This window comes from Herpailurus yagouaroundi, unplaced genomic scaffold, assembly GCF_014898765.1.
Source record: "Herpailurus yagouaroundi ecotype Mexico unplaced genomic scaffold, PumYag 29, whole genome shotgun sequence".
Classification (NCBI taxonomy): domain Eukaryota; kingdom Metazoa; phylum Chordata; class Mammalia; order Carnivora; family Felidae; genus Herpailurus; species Herpailurus yagouaroundi.
Genome location: NW_024412377.1, coordinates 43,579,736 through 43,606,109, shown reverse-complemented (window position 1 = coordinate 43,606,109; position 26,374 = coordinate 43,579,736). Strand labels below are relative to the sequence as shown.

At 44.0% G+C, this 26,374-nt stretch overlaps 1 protein-coding gene and 1 pseudogene across 5 annotated transcripts; one reads left to right on the top strand and one right to left on the bottom strand.

Annotated features, from left to right (window-relative positions):
* Positions 1–63: 63 nt before the first annotated feature.
* Positions 64–25,092, top strand: SLC36A3 (solute carrier family 36 member 3). 5 transcript variants are annotated; one of them, XM_040498059.1, is made up of 11 exons: positions 64–213; positions 3,556–3,646; positions 6,101–6,189; positions 9,312–9,407; positions 14,304–14,388; positions 15,312–15,530; positions 17,419–17,517; positions 17,902–18,068; positions 20,997–21,166; positions 24,343–24,597; positions 24,739–25,092. In XM_040498059.1, exons 1-11 carry the CDS (start codon positions 92–94, stop codon positions 24,828–24,830), a joined length of 1,485 nt encoding a protein of 494 aa, XP_040353993.1. In that variant the 5' UTR covers positions 64–91; the 3' UTR covers positions 24,831–25,092. The 5 variants fall into 5 exon arrangements, with proteins under 5 accessions (XP_040353993.1, XP_040353999.1, XP_040354009.1 ...); XM_040498065.1 differs by lacking the exon at positions 24,739–25,092 and having other exon boundaries at positions 24,343–24,700; XM_040498075.1 differs by lacking the exon at positions 24,739–25,092 and having other exon boundaries at positions 17,902–18,106; positions 20,997–21,102; positions 24,343–24,576.
* LOC121045368 (rab9 effector protein with kelch motifs-like) lies at positions 9,627–10,950 on the bottom strand (annotated as a pseudogene).
* Positions 25,093–26,374: the final 1,282 nt, after the last annotated feature.

Genomic DNA, 26,374 nt, shown 5'->3' with positions numbered 1-26,374 from the left:
GGTTTCTCTGGAGAAAAACCCATGGGAGGCTGGTTCAAGGCTGTTACAGGCTTTTCCCCTGAGCTGCCACCCCCATCCCACCTTGTTGAAGATGTCACTGCTTGGAAGGGACTTCCACAGCTCCTTGGATGATGGGTCCAAGTCACTTTTGGAGAGGAACAGCAATGTCACTGCAGAGAACGTCCATCCTGCTGAGGAAGCCAGCGGCTTATCGTAAGTGGCTGTCCTGCCCTTCTAGATCTGAGGTCAAGCGCGGCTGCCTTCACAGCTCTGGGCCACATCCGCCCACTTTTGTCTTCCTAACACCTGCACCCCCATGGAACAGGAGACGCATGGAGGAAACATGAAAGCAGAAACTAAGAAGGTTGATCCGTGCGGCTCTGGGTATTACACGTGCTTCCCGGTTGTCACCGAGAACCCAGATAGAGGAGCCATCCCCAGCATGAGCTTGATTCTAGGAACGCTTTTCTGTCGTAGGCTGGCTCCTCACCCTTCCAGTCTCCTCTGCTCTCCTCTCTTGCTACATCCACTAGTATTTATTCTCTCCCTCCTTCTCCCCTATAAACCCTCCTGGCCCCATGTCCCTACTTTCACTGCTATAAACTCAGACACATGGAACTTTTTCTTAGAACTTTATTGCCAGTTAGACTCTTATCTACTAATCAGATCAGATAATAACCTTGGGCATAATGAGGTTGTAAGTGACCATACCCAGTGTTGATAAGGATGTCAGGAAATGTCCTTCCTCTAGATCTTTTAGGAAGAATTAAGCTGGGACCTTTCCAGATAGCAATCTTGTATGTCAAATCCTAACACGTATTTATATAAAACATACAAATGCTACTCCTGAAACTAATACTACACTGTATGTTAACTAACTTGAATTTAAATAAATAAATTTAAAATAAACCATGCAAATACTTATTTGGTATATGCTTCCTTTGGAAGTACACACATGCACACACACACACACACACACACACACACACACAACTGGCTGCAGTGGCTCCTTAGGGGTAAAAGAATTGGGAAACTGAGAGGCAGAGAGATTTATATGCACTATGTAAGGTTTCTTGGTTCTCGTTTTTGTTTTACCTTTTGAGTTTCCTACTGTGTGTTACTTAGGTATTTTTAAGTGTAGATATAAATAAGTATATCCTTTGATGGATAAATACCACTTCTAGGAATTTTTCCAAATGAGATAATAACACAAGTGTGCATGATAATTTTATTGAAGCACCAATGATAATATTGACAATTTGGAAACAATAGGAGATTATTTAAATAAAATGTGATACCTATATACACAGCCATTACAAGTGATGAAGAAAACCTATGTTGGTGGAAAGCGTGAAGGACACACTATTCATAAAATTAATATAGGATACAGTATTATAATGGCTCTCCTTGTGTAAACTTGAGTGCATTTCAAAACAGACACAAATGCCCAGAGGAATGTTAGCCAAAATACTAACAGTGGTTATTTCCAGTTAGTGAAATTTCACTATTTTGTTTTTATAAGGGCAATGTATCATTTTTCAAGGAAAAATAAAGTTATGCTTTTAAAAATCCCAACATGTATTTTATTCTCCAAGTCCCCGATCTAGGATGCTGTTAGCTAGGGCACATCGTTTCTCCAAAAGTTGGGCTCACTTTTTCCAAGAGATCTGATTCAACTTGGACAAGATGCTGCCGTAGGAAAGAAATGGGAGATGGAAGGACGGAGGGCAGGAAGCGGGGAGACAGAGCACACCTTTTGGAGACACTACTATCAAGTAATTGATGAAAGATAAAAAGTGGTGTTTTGTTTTGCTTTTTGCTTTGACATATTTTCCAATGATTGCAGTTATCAAGAAATAAAGTTTATAAAAATGGCCTCTTGGAAGTGAAAGTATAACAGGGCCCCCCCCCCCACCATCCTCAGGTGAATAGACTGAGCTAATGAATACGCAAGAAGTCGGGGGGGGGGGTGGTCCCAACCCTCTCCCAGGTCGGTATTGAACTGGCCCTGACTCCCTAACCACTGAGACAAAGACCTAGAGACATGAGCACAGTCTCTAAGGGACTAGCTGGGTGACCATGCTAGGCTGCCTCTAGACAGTTCCAAGACTGCACAAGGAGGTACCTCCAAAGGCCTCTTCAAGGCACCATATTCCACAAGGAAGGGACACGTTCACCTGCTTCAACCAGCCCTTTCTTATCTGTTTTCTATCCACCCAGCTCTACTTCCCCTTCAAGGAGGCCCTTCTAGCAGGTAGGCACCATAACGTCAGACCAAAGGTGGTAGTGTCGCTGATGAGGACGAGAATGGTGATGATGATGGTGGTGGTGATGGTGATGATGCCTCACATCTTAGAAGCACTTCACGATTCCAAGATTCATCATGTCATTACCTCTTCTGATTCTTAGCACTTCCCTGGGAGGTAGGCAGGGCAATAATTATTCCCTCTATCTTTCTTTTTTGGCAGATGAAGAAACAGAAGATGTAAGCAGCTAAGGGTCTTTCCAAAGTAGTAACCAAATTTCATAGGTTAATGGCAGAGCTAGAACTCAGAAATCAGTGCTCCATACCTCTGAGTTCATTGCTCTTGCACTCAGCTTTTCATTTCAGTTCCTTCTTGATTCTCTTCTCATGATCCTGCCCCACCTTCCACCCCCCCCCACCCCCCTGCAGTGAATGGGTGGTACCTTAGCAGAAACTGCCACCACAGGCATGGAGAGCATTTAGAACCCTGGTACCCAGCACCCTACGAAACACATAGTTAGCGTTCTGTATGCACAATAACAATTGTTACTAAATGGCATCCAATGCAGAGCATGGAACAGTTCACAGGAATATTGGTTGAGTAAACAGATGAAGGAATGAACTAGAACCAGTAAATACTCCATATAGCAGGAGAAGTTATGTTTTTTTTTCTAGTGAATGAATTAATAAACTGGCACCAATAATTACTCTATAAATTAAGAAAATCATTAATTATTTCATTGTCCATCTAGATGCCAAGGCCTAGTATGTCTCAATAAAAATTATTTTAGGGGCGCCTGGGTGGCTCAGTCGGTTAAGCGTCCAACTTCAACTCAGGTCACGATCTCGCGGTCCGTGAGTTCGAGCCCCACGTCGGGCTCTGGGCTGATGGCTCGGAGCCTGGAGCCTGCTTCAGATTCTTTGTCTCCCTCTCTCTCTGCCCCTCCCCTGTTCATGCTCTGTCTCTCTGTGTCTCAAAAATAAATAAACGTTAAAAAAAAATTTTTTTAATTATTTTAGTGAATAAACTGAAAGAAATCATTAGATGAATTAATGAATAAACTGATACTAGGGGCTTATCCAGAATGGTAGCAATTGTCAACCTTTTCTTTCGAGCCTATTGTGGGTTAAGTATGTGTTGAGTCACCTAAACTAGCACCAGCCCTGGATCAGATGTTCCAGAGTTCACCTCATCAGGTTTTGTCCCTCCTCCCAAAGGGTGGCAGGTGCTGAAGATGCTGGAAGGAGCCTGAGCTTTGGATCACCTTTCCCACCCACTAACCCTCTTGTCTCCCCACTCTTCCCTACAGGAGAATGCAAACTTTGATCCATTTACTGAAATGCAACATTGGCACAGGACTCCTGGGGCTTCCCCTGGCCATGAAAAATGCCGGCTTATTGGTAAGAGGGGTCTGTGTGATGGAAACTAGGTTTACCCACTGTTTGGGTCGGGGGGGAAGGTAGTAGGCCCCTAAGGTCTTTGCACTGTTTATCAATGGGCAGTTTGGAGATACTCTCTGCAATAGGAAATGTGCTTCTTGGCATCAATCCAGTGGAGGCAAATGGAGTGTGGCTGGAGGGGACAGGCCATTACTCTTTTTTGTCCCCCCAGTTTTATTGAGATATAAATGACACAGAGTACCCTATAAGTTTAAGGTGTACCACATAATGACACATACGTATATTGAAAAATGCTTACAATAAGTTTAGTTAACATCATCTCTTCATGTGTATGTATATATATTATATATCATCTATTTTGCAAATTTCAAGCAAGCATACCATACACCTGTGTCAACTATGGTCATCATGTTGCACATTACATCCCCGGTGCCTATTTATCTCCTAACTGGAGGCTTGTACCTTTTGAACCGCTTCATACAACTCCCCCACCTCGCAGCTATTCTTAAACACCCACCATCCTCACACACTGGCACACAAGCTACTTTGCCACAGTCCTCCCCACTCCCTAGAACTATATCCAGCCCATTTCACTCATTTACCTTAGTAGCCTGGTCCCTGCAGATATGTGAGTCTGAGCTCTTGTTTCACACCATTATAGTGGCTGTGAGAACATGGCTTGAGAGACGAGGATGATGAAGGCTTCACCAGTCCCCTGACACCCTGTGTCACCCCACCTCTGTCTCTTTGCTTATGCTGTTCCTTCTCCCTTGGTTCTGCCTTTCGAAATCTGCCTCCTCTGTGAAACTTTACTTTTTCCTATTAAAATTAATGCCACCTTCACCTTGTGTTTTTCTAGAACTTCTATCTACCTCACCTGGAATCCTTACAGCACTCACAAAGAGGAGACATAATTTTTTAGTATACCTACCTTCCTCACTTCCCTGAAAGCTCTGAGGGCAGGAACTTTCTGATGTATTTTTACACCTCCTCACAAAACCTGCTATAGAGACAGGAACACAGGAAGTCCCAATTCATGTCTATTGAATTGGCCAAGTATACGATTTCCTTTTAGATGATGCTAATTCCTCCTTCTCTCCCAGGCCTGGTTAGTGGTCCCCATGTCAAAAGAAGGCATATCAAGACCCTGGCTTCTTCTGATATGACTTCCAATCTGTCGCAGTTCCAACCCAGAGATGAGACTCTCCCCCTTTGAAATCCTCAGGGTTCTAGAACTTCTGAAGAGTATTATTACCACATGGCCCTCAGGCAAACTGCCTTTGTCAGTGTGGTATTTGCTGTTAGCTCTTTTATCCTCTGATTTTTGCCTCCCAAGAGTCATCAGATTATTTCTCCGCCCCCCCCCCACTCCCACCAGAATTTCTGACCAAGATTCATTTAAGAAATGCATATTGGGCACCTACTATGTGCATTCTTAGGTCCTCGGAATGTGCAAGTAAACGAGATCAAAGGAAGTCTCCCTTATACGGAGGCTAGTGAAATCTAGTGAATTCTAGTGAAATCTAGTGGTGTTCTTGATCTCTCATTTGTTTCTTTGTGATAATGTTACATCAGGTCATATCTATAAAGGCACAAGTGTCCAGCACAGAGGAGGTGAAAGAGTCCTTCTTTATGCCCTTCTGATCATATCTGGGAGATTAGAATTAACAATGAGCTAGCTCTGTTTTTTAATCTCATCACACAAATAAAAAATAGAAACTATGTGAGAATAAGATTTTATTAGCTTGACTGTAGTAATCATTTTGCTATGTAGATGTTTGTCAAATCATCATGTTGTACACCTTAAATATATATAATCTTTAAAAAAAATAAAAGGATTAATGACAAATTAGACATACAGGGGCAAGGATTCTTGACTGGGGACACGTTTGCACATACACCCCCCAAGACATTTACAGTGTCTAAGCTGTCACAACTCATGGGGAGAGAGCGTGATACTGACACCTTGAATAGAGGCCAAGTAACATACTGAACACCCTACAATGCAAGCAGGGCCTCCACAACAAAGGCTCACCTGGAAAATATCACTAATGCCCCTGTTGACAACTCTATGCTAGAGGAAGAGCACCCAGTCATAAGAGGAACCTGGGTCTTCAAGTATCTTGGAGGAGGTGAGGGCCGGGGTGTGAAAAAGGAATGAGGGATCGAGAAGGCAGAACTCAAGGCAGATAAGGAAAAGCATGGGCTGTCTGTGGAGGTGGTGGAATAGTCACGGGCAGTATCCTAGTAGAGATTGGGCGGCCACTTTGCAGTGATGCTAAGAAGTGTTCTAGAAGAACTAGAGTGTCTGGGAGCACAAGGACATTCAGGCAGGGACTTGCATCCCAGGGGCAGCTTTATGATGAGAGGGGCCCAACACCCAGACTGGGAGAGGGCCAGTTATAGGAATGATCAGTCTATGGCTCACTGTCCCCACTTCTTTTTCCCTTCCAGGTGGGTCCCATCAGCCTGCTGGGCATTGGGGTCCTCACCGTGCACTGCATGGTCATCCTGTTGAACTGCGCCCATCACCTCAGTCAGAGGTGAGAATCCTGCTTCTCTCTCACCCCCGTGTCAGGCCCCATCTGTGTTAAGTTTCCTTTGACCACTGACCTGGTTGACCGGCCACTTCTCCAGCCACTGCACCTGCTGCCGTAGATTCTATAGAGCTGGTGGAGAGGATGATAAAGTCCCAACTGGAAACTCCTAAGTAAGTCCAGGCCCAGCTCTGCTAACCTGCTGGATGACTTTGTCAAGTTCCTGTACCCTTTGACCCTAACTGTCCGTACCTGGCAAGATCAAAAGTGATAAAAGATGCCAGCATGCTCTAAACACTGCCATAAATATGCAAGATACTTAGGATGTCCTTCCTTCCTTCTTATCTCCTCCTGCCCAGCCTCCCCCAGCCCCAAGACACACACCTTGTAAGGGTGATTTGTTCTAGGTAAGCCTCTTTTGGGACACTTTAGTAAGCACAAAAAGCATGGTTGAAATGAATAGTTCGCAGTGACCCCGGTCATTAATAAAGCATACATACACTACTCAGTGTTTACATATTTGAAATCTCAATGCAAAAAAAAAAAAAAAAATCCTGAAACAGAAGTCAAATACAATGAACACAAACAATGCGGAGAGTTTCGTATTTATAAACCAACAAGCCGAGGGTAATTAGTAATTCCTTACAGCCACCTGCCTGGTGGTTCTCTGTCTGCAGCACTTAGGGGCTCCCAAGATCAGAAACTCCCCCCAGGTCAGAGTAGAGAGAGACATCAACTGAAACTCCTCATAAAGCCAAATTATCAAACCCAAATAGGTGTATCTGGAGCATACATGAGTCACACCTAACTTGTAGGCCACTTTCCAGCTCGCAAAACACTTTTAAGAGCACTTAACTTATTCAGCAATTAAATGTATTGCCCAATTACACGTGCCGGGTACATGGACAGAGCTTTAACGAGCCTTTTATTTACACTTTACAGTAAACCTCTATGGCAGGCACTATTATTATTCCCATCTCACAGATGAGTAAACTGAGACTCGGTTGAGTTAAATGCCTGACTCAGGGTCACATGGCAGAGCCGGTCTTCGAAGGCCGGTCTAATCTGACCCCACTCTAACCATTTTGTGTATCTTCTCTCCCCTCAAGCCTACTGGGACAATTATATCACCATGAAGGTTTCTGACACCTCAGCCATTCACGATAGCCTTTTTCTGATTTTTTTTTTATGACTTATTTTTCTTTTTTTTTTTTCTAATATAGAGGTGACAGACTGATGGCCTAAGAGCTTCCCAGTTTTTGATTTGTTTTGTTTTGGCCTGGAGATTTCACATTGGAAAAAAAAAAAAAAAAGCAAATTCCACCTTCCCCTTGCCAATTAGACAATCTGGCACCTCCAGGGTCTCATTCCGTCATTTCTCAGGGGGCACCAAATCCCAAACAATCCCTCTTTGGGCACCTGGGTGGCTCAGTTGATTAAGCATCTGACTTTGGCTCAGGTTGTGATCTCACGGTTTGTGAGTTCAAGTCCCGCTTCAGGTGACCCTGCTTCTCTCTCTCCCTCCCTCTCTCTTTCTCTCTGCCCCTCGCTCACTTGCACCCTCTCTCTCAAAAAAAAAAAAAAATCACTTTCAGAACAGATGGTGGTATATGCTACTGTCTCCACTGTTCCCCCCTCTGGTGCACCAGCCCCTCTCACCATATTACTGATACCTGTCTGGCCCCATAGCTTTTGAATTTGTAACCCTCAGACTAACACGTTTGCCACTCCTATGCAGTGTGACCTCATTTGTATTTGGAATGCCAAGCACAATGAGCAATCATAAAAATAAGGATCGAGCCATGTTTCCAAAGCGTCTCCAGGGGCGCCTGGGTGGCGCAGTCGGTTAAGCGTCCGACTTCAGCCAGGTCACGATCTCGCGGTCCGTGAGTTCGAGCCCCGAGTCAGGCTCTGGGCTGATGGCACAGAGCCTGGAGCCTGTTTCCGATTCTGTGTCTCCCTCTCTCTCTGCCCCTCCCCCATTCATGCTCTGTCTCTCTCTGTCCCAAAAATAAATAAATGTTGAAAAAAAATTTTTTTTAAATAAAAAATAAAAAAATAAAAAAAAAACAAAGCGTCTCCACATTCATCTGTCCCTGTTCCTTCCCCCAACCCCAGACTGCGTGTGAAAAACACTGAGGCTCAGAAGTCTAAAGAGACTTGCTCAAGGTCTCCTGGCCATCTGAGGGGGTGTGTTGGGATTTAAACCCAAGACCCAAGTCTCGGTCTCCTGCCCTCTCCCAGCTACTCCCCTCAGTCATGCAGTTAGCACTGGGGATCCGTTCCTTGGCTACCTGCTGCTCCCACTTGCTTAGAGATGGTTCCTCAGTAGAGCCTTCCCTGCCCTTAGGAAGGGCCACCTAGGGAAGAGGGATACGACAGACTGGAACTTGGGTGTCACATCCTACAGGGGTGCTGGGCAAAAGCTTAAGTACCACGTTTGCATGGGATCTGGTCTGAGGCAGGCACCTCAAATGTCCCAACATCCTCAGCAGTGGGAAGGAAGGAATAAAGTCCAGAAAAGACCATTACTGGCTTGGCCATACTCACACCCCTCTGCCCCTATTTCCTCCTCCCCCTAACTAGGTTTGCACACCTCACACCTTTCATGTCCCTGCTTTCCTGGTTTACAGACCTAAGTCAATGCACAGCTACTGTTAAGTTAAAATTTTTCTTTCACTTAAATATTAGTGTTTAAAGAGACAACTATAGGGGCGCCTGGGTGGCTCAGTCAGTGAAGCGTCCAACTTTGGCTCAGGTCACGATCTCACAATTCATGGGATCAAGCCCTGCATCGGGCTCTGTGCTGACAGCTCAGAGCCTGGAGCCTGCTTCAGATTCTGTGTCTCCTTCTCTCTCTGTACCTCCCCTGCTCACACTCTGTCTCTGTCTCTCTCTCAAAAATAAACATTAAAAAAATTTTTGTTTCAAAGACAACTACAAAAAAGAAGAAAAGGCAGACTCCTGAAAGCTTTTAAAGTGTATTATAAAATATCTCAATACTATTACTGGGAAATTCCCAGGACGTTCCATGTTAACACACAAATGTATAATAATGACTCACTTGGGGAGTAAATTGCACCTTTAACAAAAACAGTTCCAGTCACACATTCTTGTCCTTTCTCTAGATGGCAAAAGACTTTTGTGAACTATGGAGAGGCCATGATGTACAGCCTAGAAACCTGCCCAAACGCCTGGCTGAGGACCCACTCGGCGTGGGGCAGGTACGACTCGTTGCTGTCCTACTGGTAGTGGTGGGCGTAGTAATAACAATGATAATCCTCACCTGATCTTCCTTTATTTTTAGTTACACAGGGCTAGGTGAATATGTTCTTACAAACCACCAAACAACCCAGGGAACCTTCCCTGAGAACTCCAGCCCCATCTTGCTCTTCATCCAATACGTATCCACTGATACATCTAGTTAGTAAATATCCCTCTGGACTTTTTCTCCCCATGTGCATGCATATATGTGTGTGAGTGGAAATGTAGATTGCATTTTGCATTTTCTTTTACACTAATTAGAACATTTTTTTTTTTTTGGAAATTTGCTCTTTCATCTAACGACATGTCACTAATTTCTCTCCACGCTGGGACATAGACATCTACCTGATTATATCTATTTTTTGTGACTTAATAAAAACGTGGGATTCGTTAGTCAACTACAGTCACAGTACAATCACTGTATATTTCCCCTTCCGTATTCATCCTGCCAAACACAAAAGGGAGCATGTATCAGTATGGCTTTCGTCATGTGAATCACCACCAGGGGTCACTCCTTGGTCGGTGGAATCCCCTTTCTGAGTATCACAGTTTACAACGACAGAATTTGAATCTTCTTTCTCAGAAGTCCCTGGCCATGGAATGACACACATGGAATGATCCAGTGGTCCAAGGGGGAGAAAACTGTCAAATTTAAGCAAGGTCCAGTGCTACTTTTCTATGTGATACTGATACATGGTATCCAGTGCTCCTGTGGGAGTCATCCCTCTAGGATATATAGAGCTGAGTGGGCAGCACAGCCTCTGGGAGGTGCCCCAGTGGGACTTAGCTTCTACCACTTCCTGTCATTTATATCAAGACAATGGAGATCATCATAAAATTTGTCCCCTGCTAAGCTGCTATGGATGAAGAGCTTTGTCCGTGCTGCCACCACCACATGACCATGCCAGGGGGATGGAGGTTATCCAAGTGTCTCTGTCTGTGACCAAGTCACAGTGTTTGCCTTCAACATATGCAGCTTCACATCCCGCACGGGCTGGGCACATCTCTCTCTACCTGCAAAGACATACAGCTGGTTTCCGATGGCTATAGATGATGTGTGGAATGTTCTTGGGGATGGCAGGGGGCTGGTCACCTCTGGCATGGTCCAAGTCCTAGCTTTGGGATTCAGAACTTACAGGTAATTTTGATTTCCTGACTAGTCAGCACTTCCAAACACCCAGATGCTATGTATGAGGTGCCCAAGAGGGAGCAAAGCTGGCATGCTTGTAACAGGGCAAAAGGCCCTCCACGGTGGCTAAATCCCACTGGTATGTTCTCGGATCCATGGTGTGCACATCTGTGAAGCTCCTGTTTGGACCTGGCCCCCCAACAATGAAGACCTTCCCTCTCTTGGCATCACCAACTGGGGCTAAAGACGAGCAGCTGTGGCCAACCTGAGGACAGGAGCTGTCTCTAGGGGCGGTAGGGGAGGGGTGGTGTCATGGTGTACCATGTTGCTTTCCTGGGCTTGTCTCCAGGCTTCAACACTGGCATCAACTCCATGGCGTCCTGTGGCAGCTTAAGATGGCAGCTTAAGCTTAAGATGTGGCAGCTTACCCCAGGCTTACCTGATTATTTTTTAAGGTTCACAATGTTCCTCAGTGGGGACGTGTGCCATAGTTTCATTGAAGCCTTCCCTTAATGGTGAACATTCAGGCTGTCCCTTGCTTGATGAAAGTGCCTGGTACACAAGATGTTTTTCTGTGTCTTAGCTCCTCTGATCATCTCCACAACCTTGTAGGCAGGCAGGGTGGGTCTTTATTGTCCTGGAAATATGAGATGACCAAGGCTCATAAGGAAAAAAAATAACACGTCCACAAATAGATATAAGATAGTGGTTGTGCAGAAATTCGACCCAAACCTAACATTTCAGCCTTTCCCAGCAGAGCCCTTCAGGAGGTAGTGAGTCAGTATTGTGGCTGCCAAGATCCCTTCTTCAGTCCCTCTCTTGGGACTCTCAGTAGGTCATCGGTCTCTTGACCAGGAGTCACTCTAATGATCAGACAGGTGAGGTCATGGGGCAGTAATAATGAATGACTCACAATCGCTCATCCTTTCTCACCAAGATTTATGTTTCTGATGACACCCCAAATAAAACTTTCGAGTAAGAAGCGTCCTTAGAGACCATCGTATCCAGGCAATTCAATGGAGGAACATAAAGGCCAGACAGGGCAATAAAAGTGCCCAATGTTACCTAGGAATTTAGTGGCAGAGCAAGAACTAGAATCCAGAACACCTAGCTTCCACCCATTCCATGCACCATTTCTCTAGAGCCCCAGTAACTGCGAAAGAGTTGGGAAAATGTCTTAAGCAATGATTTGTAATTTTTCGTGTGCAAAAGGGATATCTAGGAACTTGATGTAGGCAACAATCGTCAATGGATGCTCAAGCCATAAGGTGAGAGGTAACTGGGAAACTTTATAAAGAAAGACTACACTGACACCACCTGGTCCCAGGTATTAATCTTAGCATCTCATGTTTAGAAATGAGATAACCAGACACAATGTGTCTTATAATGGGATATAGTGGGGACCTGGAAATATGCTTAGCAGAGCAATAAAGAAAGACTCTCAATCTAGTCAAGCTGCTAGATCTAATATCAGTTCACAGGAAACACAGGGGATGGAGAAATATGATAACTGACATTATGAAGAAGTCATCAACCAAATCTAGTAAGTGAAACATACTATAGGATAAATTCTCTGGTGTCTTCAACCCCCACCAAAAACTTAAAAGTTACAAGGAATAAAAGAAAGAACAAAGGGAATATAGCGGTTCTAAAAACTTAAGAGACATAGTAACGAAATGCAATGTATAGACTTGTTTAGAAATCAGACGGAAGGGGCGCCTGGGTGGCTCAGTCAGTTAAACGTCTGGCTCTTGATTTTGGCTCAGGTCATGATGTCATGGTTTGTGAGACCAAGGCCCACATCAGCCTCCAGTTCTACCTCTCCTTCTACCACTCAAGTTCTCTCTCTCTCTCTCTCTCGTTTTCTCTCTCTCTCTCCAAAAAATAAATGAATAAATCAGCGGTAAAATAGATTGTTTTGAGGCAATTGGAGAAATCTGAATGTGGGCTGTTATTAAATGACATAAAGAAATTATTATTAATTTTGCAAGTGATGATAATGGCACATTGGATATGAATATATATATATATTTTTTTTAAGTCCTTGTCCATAAGAGCTGCATATGGAATTATTTACAGATGAAGTGCCTTAAGTTCTCTAGTTTGCTACAAATACTCCAACAAAATAAGCATGTGTGTGGTAGGGGAAAGGGATAGATGGAAGAGGACTGGCAAAAAATTAATAAGTATTGAAGCTGGAAGGGGCACACGAGGAGTCAGTGGATTATTGTCATTGCTTTTGCACGTGTTTGAAAATTTCCATAATAAAGAGAGAGAGAACATCTCTGTTCTGGTCTCCCATGATGCCACCGAGCTTCTGATTTGATAAGCTGATATGAGAGCCAGGAATCTGTATTTTTTGCATAAACCTCAGGCAATTCTGATACAATTGGTATTACAGAGCAGCTTTGCAAACCACTGCTCTAAACTGATCTAAGGTCCACAGCCATCCCACGCTTAACGCATCTCCAAATTTGGGACAATTGAAGAATCCAAAAAGAGTAATAACAATAAAAGATTATGATACAGTACATTTAAAAAATTAATGTGCAGCTTTTTGTGATACAAAATAAGAGGAAGAATGTATCTTTCTTAAATGCCAACTGATGAATTTAGAAAAAATGAGAGTTAGAAAAACATCACCATGCAACCACTGATAAAATAGTTGATTCAGACAAGGATCATCAATGACCATTAAGACCCTTTGGTTTGAGAGGAAAGGGATATTCATATACCATGTCGGTTTTACCTCTGGATTATAACAAGAGAAATGTACATCTACAGTGGACAGGTCTGATGGCCTTCACCACAGTGGAGCCACAGGATACCATGTGGTTTCCAATATGATGGAAAAAGTACAAAATATCCCTAATGTGTTATGCTTGCAAAAATACTTACCTGAATCTAATCATGAGGAAACAATCCTCCAAGTCCACAGTGTGGACCATTCTACAACACAATTGGCCTGGACTGTTCTCCAAAAGCCAATGTCACGGAAAACCAAAAAATGTGCGTGTTCTATGTGGATAACCACTAGAAACAAAACCACATGCAATATGTAAACCATGATTAGATCCTGAATCCAAAAAATAACTAACAGCGATAAAAGACATTTTGGAGATAATTGAGCTATTTAAATTATGGACTATGTATTTGAGGATATTGAAGTTGATTTTCTGGATATTATGATCTTAAGAGGGATAGGCTGAGAGAGTCAAGGTTGAAGTGTTAGGATATCGGCAATTGACTTTCAAATGGTTCTGGAAACAACTGCGTGTGTGAGTGTGTGTCTGTGTGTGTGTGTGTGTGAGTGTGTGTCTGTGTGTGTGTGAGTGTGTGTCTGTGTGTGTGTCTGTGTGTGTGTGAGTGTGTGTCTGTGTGTGTGTCTGTGTGTGTGTGAGTGTGTGTCTGTGTGTGTGTGTGTGTCTGTGTGTGTGTGTGTGTGTGTGTGTGTGTTTGGATGAATACATACATTCATATACACATACATATTTATATAACGCAGTTAAGGCCAAATTTAACAAGTGGTATATTTAGTTTAAAGGATATATGAGTGTCCATTATACCTGTCTCTCAATTGTTTCTGTGAACTTGAAAATTTCCAAAAATAAAAAAATGTAGGAAAATATCACAAATAACAACAGAAATGATCACTTCAAAAAATAAAAATAAGTGCATTTTAAAAAGTAATTTGTTTTCTCTCTCTGTCTCTTCTCTTCTGGCTCAGGTACACTGTCAGCTTCTTACTAATCACCACCCAACTGGGATTCTGCAGTGTTTATTTTATGTTTATGGCAGACAATTTACAACAGGTAAAGAAGCTTCTTCTGGACAGAGTGGGAGAAAAACAGACATCCCTAAGGCTTCTTTAGCAAAAGCATAGTGTTCGGATCATGGGAGAAAAGTGGCTGCATTTCTACTCCCCGATCAGACTACTTGGGAGTTCTCTCAGTCCTGGGAATCACTTTTGTAAAGGACTATTGAGAAGCCAAAGCAACATCTGAGGAGTGTAACCACGATGGAGGGAGAGGCTTGCAATTATGTCCAATCAAAAATAATTGAGAATTTGTAGCCTGAAACGTGTTGGTGAGATTCACGTCAGGTATGGCAGGGTTGTCACACAGAAGGTGACTAAATATAAGACAAGCAAGCTGCAATCTTGCCTTCATTGCATTCCCAAGAGGCATTATGAACCAGTCACAGCATTCTTTCTTGGCTTCATGGGCTAGAGGGAGCATAACCAGTTTTGCGCAAACAGCCAAGTATGTTAGGTGAAATAGTCAAGGAGGTAGATTCCACTCAGTATTCAGAGCTTTCTGACTTTTAGGGCTCTCTTAAGTTAAAGAAGATATTCTTGTGTTATCAACTCCTGTTCTCTGGGTGAATGAAAGGAAACCACGTGGCAGGAAAAAAGAGGTTGAGTTAGATCACAAAAGGACCCTTCAGCTTTGAGATTTTAAGATTCTAAGGGTTTCCTATTGTGACAGTCATGGGCACTACAGGTGAGGTTACCAGATTTGACAAATAAAAATATACAACACACAGTTAAATTGGAATTTCAGATACGTAGCAAATATTTTTTTATTTTTTTACTATGAGTGTGTCCTATGGAATATTTGGGACATCCTTTTACTAAAAAGCTATTTGTTGATTATCTGAAGTTGAAACTTCACTGGGCATCCGGTGTTTAATCTGGCAACTCTAAATACATTGCCCCGCATTGTGTCTACATCAGATGGTTGAAGAAGCCCACATGACGTCCAACAACTGCCAACCCAGGAAGTTCCTGGTGCTGGCCCCGATCCTGGACATCCGCTTCTACATGCTGACAATCCTGCCCTTCCTGATGCTGTTGGTGTTTATCCAGAACCTCAAGCTGCTGTCCGTCTTCTCATCGCTGGCCAACATCACCACGCTGGGGAGCATGGCTCTGATCTTTGAGTATATCGTTCAGGTCTGTGCCTGAAACCACTGCAGGAGGGGGTTGTGAGACACCTGGGGAAGGTGAGTACCATTATGGGCAGGTGAAGGTGAGGAAGGTAACCTGCTCCGAGCAGCCTCTGCTAAAGGGACATGTGTGAACACTTCTGCCCCACGAGCTGTAAAAGCTAGTCATCATCTTCGTCATGGTCGTCGTCGTCACACTGGGTGACAGTGAGTCATTCAACAATTAGTTATTGAACGCCTTCTGTGATCCAGGCATTGTGCAAATGGGGCTGGGATTCACTGGTAAGCGAAACTGATGGGGCTACCTGCCTTCATGGAGATTACATTCATTGACGGAGATAAACCTCAACAAATAACCAACAAAAATTGTAACAATGGTAGGTTGACAAGGGATGCATATATGATAAAGAAATTTTCTTTCCTTGGTGCCAAGTTCCTTACATGTATTAACTCATTGACTCTTTATGACGATACTATTTTGCAAGTACTACCCTTATCCTCAGTGTACAGACAAGGAAACTGATAAACTGAAAGTAATTTTTCTGCGAATTCAACCAGTTTACCTCCCAAGCCCATGCTTTGCTATTAACACAGGCCCTGAAATTCTACCATTATAGCTTCATTTCTTTGAATCGGAAAGTCTTTGGGGCTATGTTACTTTCCTATTGCTGCTGTAACAAATCATCACAGATCTAGCCGTTCAAAACAACGCAAATTTATCTTAGAGTTCTGTAGGTCTCACTGGAATAAAATCAAGGTGTCAACCCGACTGGGTTTCTTTCTGGAAGCTTATGGGGAGAATCTGTTTCCTGGCCTGCTCCAGCTTCTAAAGGCTGTCCACATGCCTTGGGCTCATGGCCCCCTTCCTTCTCCAAAGCTAGGAATGTAAGGCTGAATCTTTCCCCTGCCACCATCTCTCTAGTTCTGTCTTCTGATTCCCTTTTCCACTTTTAAAGACCCTTGTGATTACATTGGACCCGCGCAGATCATCCAGGATAATCTCTTTATTTCAAGGTCAGCTGATTAGCAACCTTAATTCGGTCTGAAAACTTAATGCTCCCTTGCCATGTAATGTAACATATTCAGAGTTTCCAGGGACTAGGATATAGACATCTTTGGGAAAGAGCCACTGTTCTGCCCGTCACAGGAGTCTATTGAATAATCATTCCCGCTGCACCTGTACCAGCTACTAGACTGCACAGCCCTGGGAGCAGTGGTGAGAAAGAGGCATTGGAGAACGTGAAGACAGGAGACCTGAATTCTTATCTGGGTCATGCCCCTAACTTGCAGAATAGCCTCGGGCAACTCCCTTCCCCTCCCTCGCTCCCACTTTCCCCACATGTAAAGATATGGGAAATCAAAATGTAAATATAGACAATGTATTCCTTAAGAAGGAATGAACTTCTGATCTGTACTACAACATGAATGAACTTTAAAGACACCGGGCTCAGCGAAATAAGCCAGTCACAAAAAGACAGATACATGATTTCACTTATATGAGGTGATGGGGGCGAGTGCAGCTGGGCAATAGGGGGTTACTATTTCATGAATAATACAAAGTTTAAGTTTGGGAGGATAAAAAAGTTCTGGAGATGGGTGGTGATGACGGTTGTAGCTCAGTGCGAAGGTACTTAATACCGCTGGATTGTACCCTTACATGTTTATAAAATTGTAAATTTTAGGCCATATATAATTTACTACAATAAAAAATAAAGAAGTTCTTTTAAAAACAGGAAGGCTGATTCATCTCTAGCTATCTCTAGCTACCGTGTCTCTGTTGATGACACGTATGGCCCAGCTTTCTACCAGCTTTCTATCAACTCTCTACCAGGCAACGTTTGGGGATGACGTCCATGCCATGGCAAAACGAAGGTCCTTCTTCTACTTCCTTTCAGGAGATTCCAGATCCCAGCAACCTCCCCTTGATGGCAAGCTGGAAGACCTTCCTGCTGTTCTTTGGTACAGCCATCTTCACATTTGAAGGTGTTGGTATGGTAAGATGGATGAGGGCTCTGCGTGACTGGTCCCTGTTGCCCTCTAGGGAAGCCAGCTTTTCCAGATATCCAGAAGTATTTATGAAGTGCAGAATGTGATCTTCTCCTGATGGGAGGGAAAATCAGGACCCACCCGCTGGGCACCAACTGCTCCATGCACCACACTAAGCCTTGAAGACTGAATGTGAATTTACTCACTAGCCTAGATGGAGTAGGGCACTCCTGGCCATAGAAAATAGAAAATTAAAAGGGGTGTGGCCCTTCTTGACCCTGGGCCACCTGGAAAAGGATGTCTGTGTCTGTGGGGGAACCCTACTCCTTCACAAGGTGCCACATTTCTTACTACTTTTTTTTTCTTTCTTTCTCAATCTCCTTTCCCCTCAGGTCTTGCCTCTCAAAAATCAGATGAGGGATCCGCAGCAGTTTCCTTTTGTTCTGTACTTGGGGATGTCCCTTGTCATCACCCTCTACATCTGCCTGGGGACACTGGGCTACATGAAGTTTGGGTCAAGCACCCAAGCCAGCATCACCCTCAACTTGCCCAACTGCTGGTACGCCCATCCTTGCCTGCCTGGGGGGAGAAGGGGAGGTGAGTCATGGGATCTGAGCCTCAGCAACAGAACATGGCATCCCCTAGGGTTATCGTTAGCACCAGATATTAACTGCTAATATTAGTATTATAATAACAGGTAGGTGTGATAATCCAGACATTGTACATTGTCTCATTGAGTCCTCACAACAGCCCTACGAGTTACCATTATCATCAGCTCCATTTAATGGATGAGGAAGTTGCTCTTTGGAGAGGCTGTGTGCAACTTCCCCAGCTCACAATGTGTGTGAGAAGCTGAAACTTGAAACTGAATCTGTCCGACTCTGTGGTTTAAAGACCCTAAAATGAAATGATCTGGGAGTGTTTGGGAAACACAAACAGCAACAACAAAAAGTATAACTCCAAAACGATGACTGGGGGTCCTGCCCACGGATCACTACTCAGGCCCCCGCTTCCAGAAATGGGCCTAGGCTGCCATTGCTGTGCTCCAGTGGGGATTTAGTTTTGGAGTTTTTACATTTGATCGCTCATTTATTTATACATGCGTTCATTCATTCTTCCAGGTACCAATCTGGGGGGGGCTGGCACATAGCATCATCGAGTATGAGCTATCATTATTCCGGCACTGTAGTGAGTGCATTGTGACTAGGCAGTCAGTATAGCCAGGCGTTTCACAGCAAAGGTTTCAAAACTAAGTAAAGGAATTTGCATCCTGGTTCTTATGTGACCCTGGACAAGCTGCCTCATCTTGCAGACCTCATTCCCATCCTCAGTAAAATGAGGATAATACTAATGCCTATTTGTCTAGGCTTGGTTATGCTCCAGTAATAAACAACTCCAAAATCTCCGTGGCTGAATACACACACACGCTTGATTCTATGCTCAAGTTGCCCGCCCCTTACGGGGTGGCTGGGGCTCAGCTCTGCACCATCCCCTCCCCAGGACACAGAATGCTGAGACAGCCACTCCCTGAAACGTTGCCATGGCAGAATGCAGTGAATCATGCCCTTCACCATGGAGCTGCTAAAGGTTCCCTGGGAAGTGACATACATCTCTTCTGCTTGCACTTCCTTGGTCAAAACAGCTCCCAGGGCCACACCTCACTCCCGGGGGCGAAGAAGTGAAATTCTACCAGTTGTCTGGAAGAACTGGAAGCACTGGTGAACAGCAGAAACAAATGACTGTCACATGATCTCGAAGAGTGATTGTGAGGATTAACTGGCTTAATGCACATAAAATGCTTAGAAAAGCATCTGGCACAGAGTAAGTACTCATCGAGCATTAGCTACGATCATCGCTGTGTCTTCCCGCAGCCTTGTTCTTTCATGGGGAGCAGAATGACGGGGCATTCATTTCCCACAAGGCCACAGTTGTAAAATGAGACAAATATCACCAGCCCACCCACCTCATTGTGCGGTGGTGGAATAAGGCATGGGATAATAATATGGGATTTCTTTGAAGTCACGACTTACATTACACCAGTAAGACATCATTCTAATACTCTGTTCCTGGTCAGGGCAGTTCGGGCTGCCGCTAGCTACATTGGGCAGGGCACTTTCCTTACGGGGACCTCGGCTGGAAAACGTAGCCCATGAGCACGTCACACCTGCTCTGAACCTGGCTGGCCTTCAGCTTCCCCAGAGGAGCCTTAGACAAGTACCCCTTCCCAATAAGAGAAAGACCCACAGCCCAAGAAGACGATGGGCATGAGCACACAGTTCACAGGCAGATTTTTTAAATGGCATTTTATACATTTGAAAAGATCATTTGTTTCCTTCATAATAACAGAAATGCCAGGGGAAAAAAAAAAAACCAGAATGGCAAAGACCAGCACACATTCACAGGCTGTGTTTTGGCAAGGATGTGGGGAAGCAAGTACTTCTATACGCTAGGACAACACAGGGGCAGTATGTCAGTAGCTCTCAAAAGTTTAAATCGCATATACTTTTAGCCAGCATTTATGCTTTTCAGGTTGTATGCTAAATGTGCATAGATATCTGTGTGCAAGGGTATACTTCCCAGCATTCTTTACCAGCAAAAGACGGGGAATAATCTAAATATCCATGATTTGAAGACTCATCAAAAAAAATTATAGTATATGCTGTAGGAATACCAAGCATCTATTAAATAGAAGCCACATCTGTGTGGACTACTAGGAAACAATCTCCGAGGGGTGCCTGCGTGGCTCAGTGGGGTTAAGCGTCTCTTGATCTCAGCTCAGGTCATGGCCTCCCAGGTCGTGGGACTGAGCCCCATATAGGGCTCTGTGCAAATGGTGCAGAGCCTACTTGGGATTCTCTCTCTCCTTCTCTCTGCCCCTCCCCCGCTTGTGCAGAGTCTGCTTGGGATTCTTTCTCTCTCTGTCTCTCAAAATAAACAAATAAAATTTAGAAAAAAGAAAGAAAGCAATCTCCAAGAAATATCTAATGAACAAAAATGGAGCTTAGCATTATATAGAGGATGCGACCACGTGTGTATAAGCGTGTGTACGTTTGGTATAAGCTTGTATATACACTGATTATTTCTGAAAGAGCTACAAGAAAACTGTTAGAGGAGTTGTCTATGGAAAGAAAAACTGGAGGCTGGGAGTTAAGGGTGGGAGGGAAGCTTTTCACTGCATGACTTTTGAACTAGAAACTTTATACAGATACACTTTTTTTAAGAAGTGTATTTTTAAGAATAAAAGTGTATTTTTAAAGAATAAAAGGCACAGATTCCTGAGCCGTAGGCCAGCTGAATCAGAATCTCCAGGAACGTGCACTTTTAGAAGCTTCCCAGGTGGCTCTAATGGCGGGTCGAGCCCGAGTCAATGGAAGTTAGCCAGTTCCGTGACTCAGTGACAAGGTACCAGCTTCTGAGCAATGAGCGAGTCTTGAATGGCCCTTCCCAGAGCCACATTACATTTCACGTCCTATCCATCTCTCTGCAGGCTGTATCAGTCGGTTAAGCTGCTCTACTCCATTGGCATCTTCTTCACCTACGCCCTCCAGTTCCACGTCCCGGCCGACATCATCCTCCCCTTCGCCGTCTCCCAGGTGTCAGAGAGGTGGACGCTGTTTGTAGACCTGTCTGTCCGCATAGCCTTGGTCTGTCTGACCTGTGAGTAGGATAAAAGGGCACCCTTTGCCCAAAGCTGTGCCTGTGAGCCACACTGGCGTCTGTCCCACTATCACTGGCTCTGCCACTTACCTTCTTTGCGACCTTGTGCAAGACACTTCGCCTCCCTGAACCTCAACTTTCCACCTGAAAAATGGGCTTACTAGAACCATCACATGTTGCAGACATCTCTGCTGCCTACACATGGAAAGTAGACACTGGCTGATTTACAGGAGAAAAAAAAAAATACCATTCATTCAATCACGCTCCTATATGCCTGCTGTATGTATGCCAGGCACCATACTGACATTGTCGAATACTCATGACAGCTTAGCGACGCAATATCACGAACAGGAGGAACTGTGGCCCAGAGAAGTTGGGTGACACACTCAGATCACAGAGCTGCTAAGTGACAGAGCTGGGGTTTGAGCCACAGGTCGTGTAGCACCTAAGTCTGTTTTCCATCACGTGCCATATTCCTTCCTATCCTAAATTAAGATCGAGGCACTTATCTAGAGTGGTGTTGAACTGCAGGGGAAAACAAGAGGCTGATTTGTTATAGTCTTAGCGATCATTTTTGGGGTGCAATCTTTTCTCCTCTCCCCCTCCGATCTTCCTTCCTTAATGCTTCCTTCCATTCATTTATTCACTCTTTCATCCTACATTAGGCGCTGTTGTAGATGTTTGGGAAACATCATGAACAGGCTGGGGAATGTTTTCTCTGAAGCATGTCCAGAGAAAGGAAATGAGAAAAGGTGCCCCGTGAGGAAAGGGAAAAAGAACTAGGGATGTTTTTCCTAGAGAAGCAAAGCCTTGGGGAATTTCTGTATCTGTCCTTAAGGAATATCTGTCTTTAAACACCTGTGGGATACTGTGCAAGAGAGAGAGAAAATGAAGTCTTAAAGACTCCAGGAGTCAGAGTTTAAAGTTGAGGAAATCCAGTCTCGGTTCAGGGTCAGGAGAAATTGTGTAATTCTAGGAGCCTTCTAGCAGAAGAATATGCTATCCGATGTTACGCTTCACATAAATGGAGTTCTATTGGTAGAAACAGCACTCCTGCTCGATTTAAGGTATCACAGAGTTTCCAGTATGTACCCAGGACATTTGGGCCCTGTAGCTCTATTGTTTTGAGATCATTCCTAGTAGGAATGGTCTAAGTTGAAGAGAAAAACTGAGGCCACTTGAGATCAGGGAAGGCAGTGCTAGACAGAGCTGACCTAATGATATGCACTGCTTCTGTTATACCATGGGTGACCACTTCCTCTTCCTTTATTCATCTGTCAGTTCCATTATTCCTTATTCATTCAACAGTCATTTGTTGAGCACCTACTATTGTGCTAGGCACCCGGGATACAATAATGAATAATAAAGCAGACATGGTGCCTGCCCTCATGAGGCTTACCATCGAGTAAGAAACATATGCAAGGAAATAATTATACTGCATTGTGATCAGTGTTAAGAGGGTACATAATGATGTAACATATGATGGTTAAGATCATAAGAGGAGGATGCCCTAAAAGCACACAAAGGTCCTATGCTTTAGCCTAGGCCAGGTCAGGAAGTCCTCTCCGGGGGAATGATGGTTCAGTTAAGACCTAAGAGACAAGTAGGAGGTAGAGGAGGAGTAAAGAATGTACCACGTGTAGGAAGCACGCTATGCACAGATCTGAGGTAAGTACTTATGGCCTCTTTGGAGAACTAAAAGCAGCGGGGAGTGATAAGACACAAAGCCTGAGGATCTGGAAGGGCCCAAGTCATCAGGGACCGTGTGCTAAGGAGACTGGGCAACGGGGAACCGTGAAAGATCTGTGAGCAGTGGGTTGGCATGACCAGATATGAACCTTCTAGAGAACTCCTGCAGTCTATCTTGCATTATAGCTTTACTATAACATATTTTCTCTGCCCTGTCAGTGTGAGCTCTCTGGGAGGACACTGAGCTTTCTCTGTGCCTTCTCCAGTAAGCAATTTATCAAATACCTGAGGAGGGAAAACTGGACAGGACCATCCCATCAGAGGGGTGATGAATTCTCACCTGCAAGAGTTGATGAGTCTCTCTCATTCTCTGTTTGGATGTGTTGCAGCAATTTCAGAAAGAGGTGATGTTTTCTTCAGATCCAGGAAGCTAGTATGAGTGCTTCCCAGGGCAGTTTTTTCCCTAATTTGTTCATAGGAAAATCATATGGTTGTACAAAGTGAAGTCACATGAATTGTATGTTTGTTCATTCAAACATTATTGAAATTGGACTCACCTGGAGGAAGAGAAAGGAATGAAAGAGAAGAGAAGAGGAGGGAGCAGACAGCATAAGGCTGTTTTATGTTCTTTTTAATTTACCAGGATCCGTCTAGGAGTAGGGAAACAAGTGGTTGAGATTCTGACAACAAATCCATCTCTCACTTTTTATTCATTCTTGCTTCTAGACAGTAGCTGTATTTTGTAGAGTAGTATAGGTTCACAGTAGATTCAGTGTCTGAGTAAGAGTCAAACGTTTATTGAGCACTTACTATATACCAAGTTCTTTCATATACAAGGGAGGCAGCATAGTGGAGCAGAAAGAGGCTTAGATAGGCATTTCAATGGATTCTCATCTCAGAGAATGTATGACCTTGGCCACATCTCATTCCCTCTAGACCTCTAGATTTCCCCATCTCTTTAATGAGAACGTAATAATAGATAAGTGGTAGAGGAGACTTTCTAACAACTATGATATGTGAAAAACCCAAAGGAGGGGTGCCACCCAGGTGCCTGGGTGGCTTAGTCAGTGAAGTGTCAGACTCCTGATTTCAGCTCAGGTCAAGATCTCACAGTTCATGGGCTCAAACCCCGTGCCGAGCTCCACGCTGACAGCATGGAGCCTGTTTGGGATTCTCTCTCTCTCTTCCACTTGTGCTCTCTCTTGCTTAAAATAAATAGATAAGCTTTAAAAAAAATAAAAGGAGAGCACCTACATTGGTCTTTAAAACAGAGGTGGGAGTCCAGAGCCACAGTGCCTGACCTACTGTTCACGTCCTCGATGGGATCTTTTCCCACTATTCCCGTTTTCCCATCATTTCCCACCATCATTTCCCAAAATGCTCGGTCAGGCATCTGTGGGGTTATCAGGCTCCAAAGAAATGGTTTGTTTCTGAGCTCCCTTCTTGCAGGAACACTCAGTGATTCTAAATTTCTTCTCTCGTTGCAGGTGTCTCAGCCATCCTCATCCCCCGCCTGGACCTGGTCATCTCCTTTGTGGGCTCTGTGAGCAGCAGCGCCCTGGCCCTCATCATCCCGCCCCTCCTGGAGCTCATCACCTTTTATCCTGAAGACATGAGCTGTGTCACCATTGCAAAGGACATCATGATCAGCATCCTGGGCCTTTTGGGGTGTGTATTCGGGACATACCAAGCCCTGTATGAGTTGATCCAACCCATCGGCCATTCCGTAGCCAACGCCACAGGTGTCTATGCATAATTATCTATTTTTATTCTAATCGCTCTCCCCTCCTCCCACCCCCAACTTGACTTCCGTTGTGGATGTTATATACGTTCGTCAAACCCCAACATCTCTATATTAATTAGCGGCATCTTTACCTTTCCAGGAGAAATGGACCTGACACAAGTCAGTACTCATACCCCTCAGGGTATGCCTTTTTTGGTTTGGGATTGCTTCGGAGGTCTTTTGTACCTATGAACCAAACCCTCATCCGACCGTTTGTACCATCAGCCTCATTTACTGGGAAAAGGAATGCCATTCACTCATGACATTCCTGGAAACAGACAAAGCATAGATGGAAACGCAAAAGCAATTGTTTTCTCTAATCTGCAGTTGCTGCCCTTAAGGCATAAGATTTAGAAGAGTGGATATTGGGGGAAGGGGGATTTTCTATTCAACTATTCTTCTTTTTTTTAAAGTTTGTTTATTTTGAGGGGGAGAGAGAGAGAGAGAGAGAGAGAGAGAGAGAGTCTCAAGCAGGCTTGATGCTGTTAGCACTGAGCCCAACACGGGGCTCCATCCCACGAACTGTGAGATCATTACCTGGGCCAAGATCAAGAGTTGGATGCTTAACCAACTGAGCCACCCAGGCTCAGATGTTGTTCTAAGTGGAAGAGTCACAGACAGAACAAAAACAGAACTTAGCAGTAATTTTACCCAACCCTTTGGCCCTGCCACTAATTTCCAGTGGCATCTTGGGCAAGTTCCCTCACTCACTCTCTCTGACACCGTTTTCCCATCTATGAAATGAAGGACTAGACAGATCTGTTAAGGATCATCTAGATCTGACATTCTGAAAGAGGAAAAAAAATTAATTTATCTTTCAACCACGTGTGAAAATCAAGGTGTTTACCATCAGCAAGACATGCTATTGCCCCGGAGATACGTGCCTACCAGAAGTAGGGTAGGGATACAAATTTATTTCTTAGCAATCTGTCGTTACGGTAACTTCCCTACGTAGAAGCACATCACCTTTCTTTTTCTTCTCTGATAACTTAAGTCCCCTTACAGCCATTTAGGCTGAAGAGGCTGAGTGATTTGTGTGAAGGAGAAGGATTTCATCATGTGCAAGGACTATCGACCTACTTAAAAAAAAATACCTAGTTTGGGGAAGGGTTTTGAAAAATAGGCAATCTTATACTCTGCAGATGGGGGTATACATTGTTATGGCTTTTCTGAAGGGCAATTTTACGACACATAAGTCTTCAAATGTGTAGCCCTCTGACCCATTAAACCTGGAAATTTATCCTAAGAATATTTTGTGTTTGCAAAACTTTATGCAAAAGGAGAGCTTGTATTTTGATAACAGTAAAAAGTTGGAAACAAACATCCAACGTTAGGTTACATTATGATTTATCCCAAATAAAATGGTATGATGCCCCCAAACATTACAAAAATTCACCTATTGATATGCAAATATATCTGTGGTTGATCAGTAGGGAAAAGCTGTTTTATTAAAAATAGTATGTGAGAGGGGCGCCTGGGTGGCGCAGTCGGTTAAGCGTCCGACTTCAGCCAGGTCACGATCTCGCGGTCCGTGAGTTCGAGCCCCGCGTCAGGCTCTGGGCTGATGGCTTGGAGCCTGGAGCCTGTTTCCGATTCTGTGTCTCCCTCTCTCTCTGCCCCTCCCCCGTTCATGCTCTGTCTCTCTCTGTCCCAAAAATAAATAAAAAACGTTGAAAAAAAATTAAAAAAAAATAGTATGTGAGATATATAAAAACATTTATAAATGTTATATATAT

What these genes read in the sequence shown, in the direction of transcription:
- SLC36A3 (XM_040498059.1), top strand. Translation starts at nt 92, where the DNA reads ATGTCACTGCTTGGAAGGGACTTCCACAGCTCCTTGGATGATGGGTCC. An exon ending in GAGGAAGCCAGCGGCTTATC is followed by an intron (nt 214 to 3,555) that starts GTAAGTGGCTGT and finishes TCTTCCCTACAG; the next exon opens with GAGAATGCAAACTTTGATCC. An exon ending in TTCCGTAGCCAACGCCACAG is followed by an intron (nt 24,598 to 24,738) that starts GTGTCTATGCAT and finishes TTACCTTTCCAG; the next exon opens with GAGAAATGGACCTGACACAA.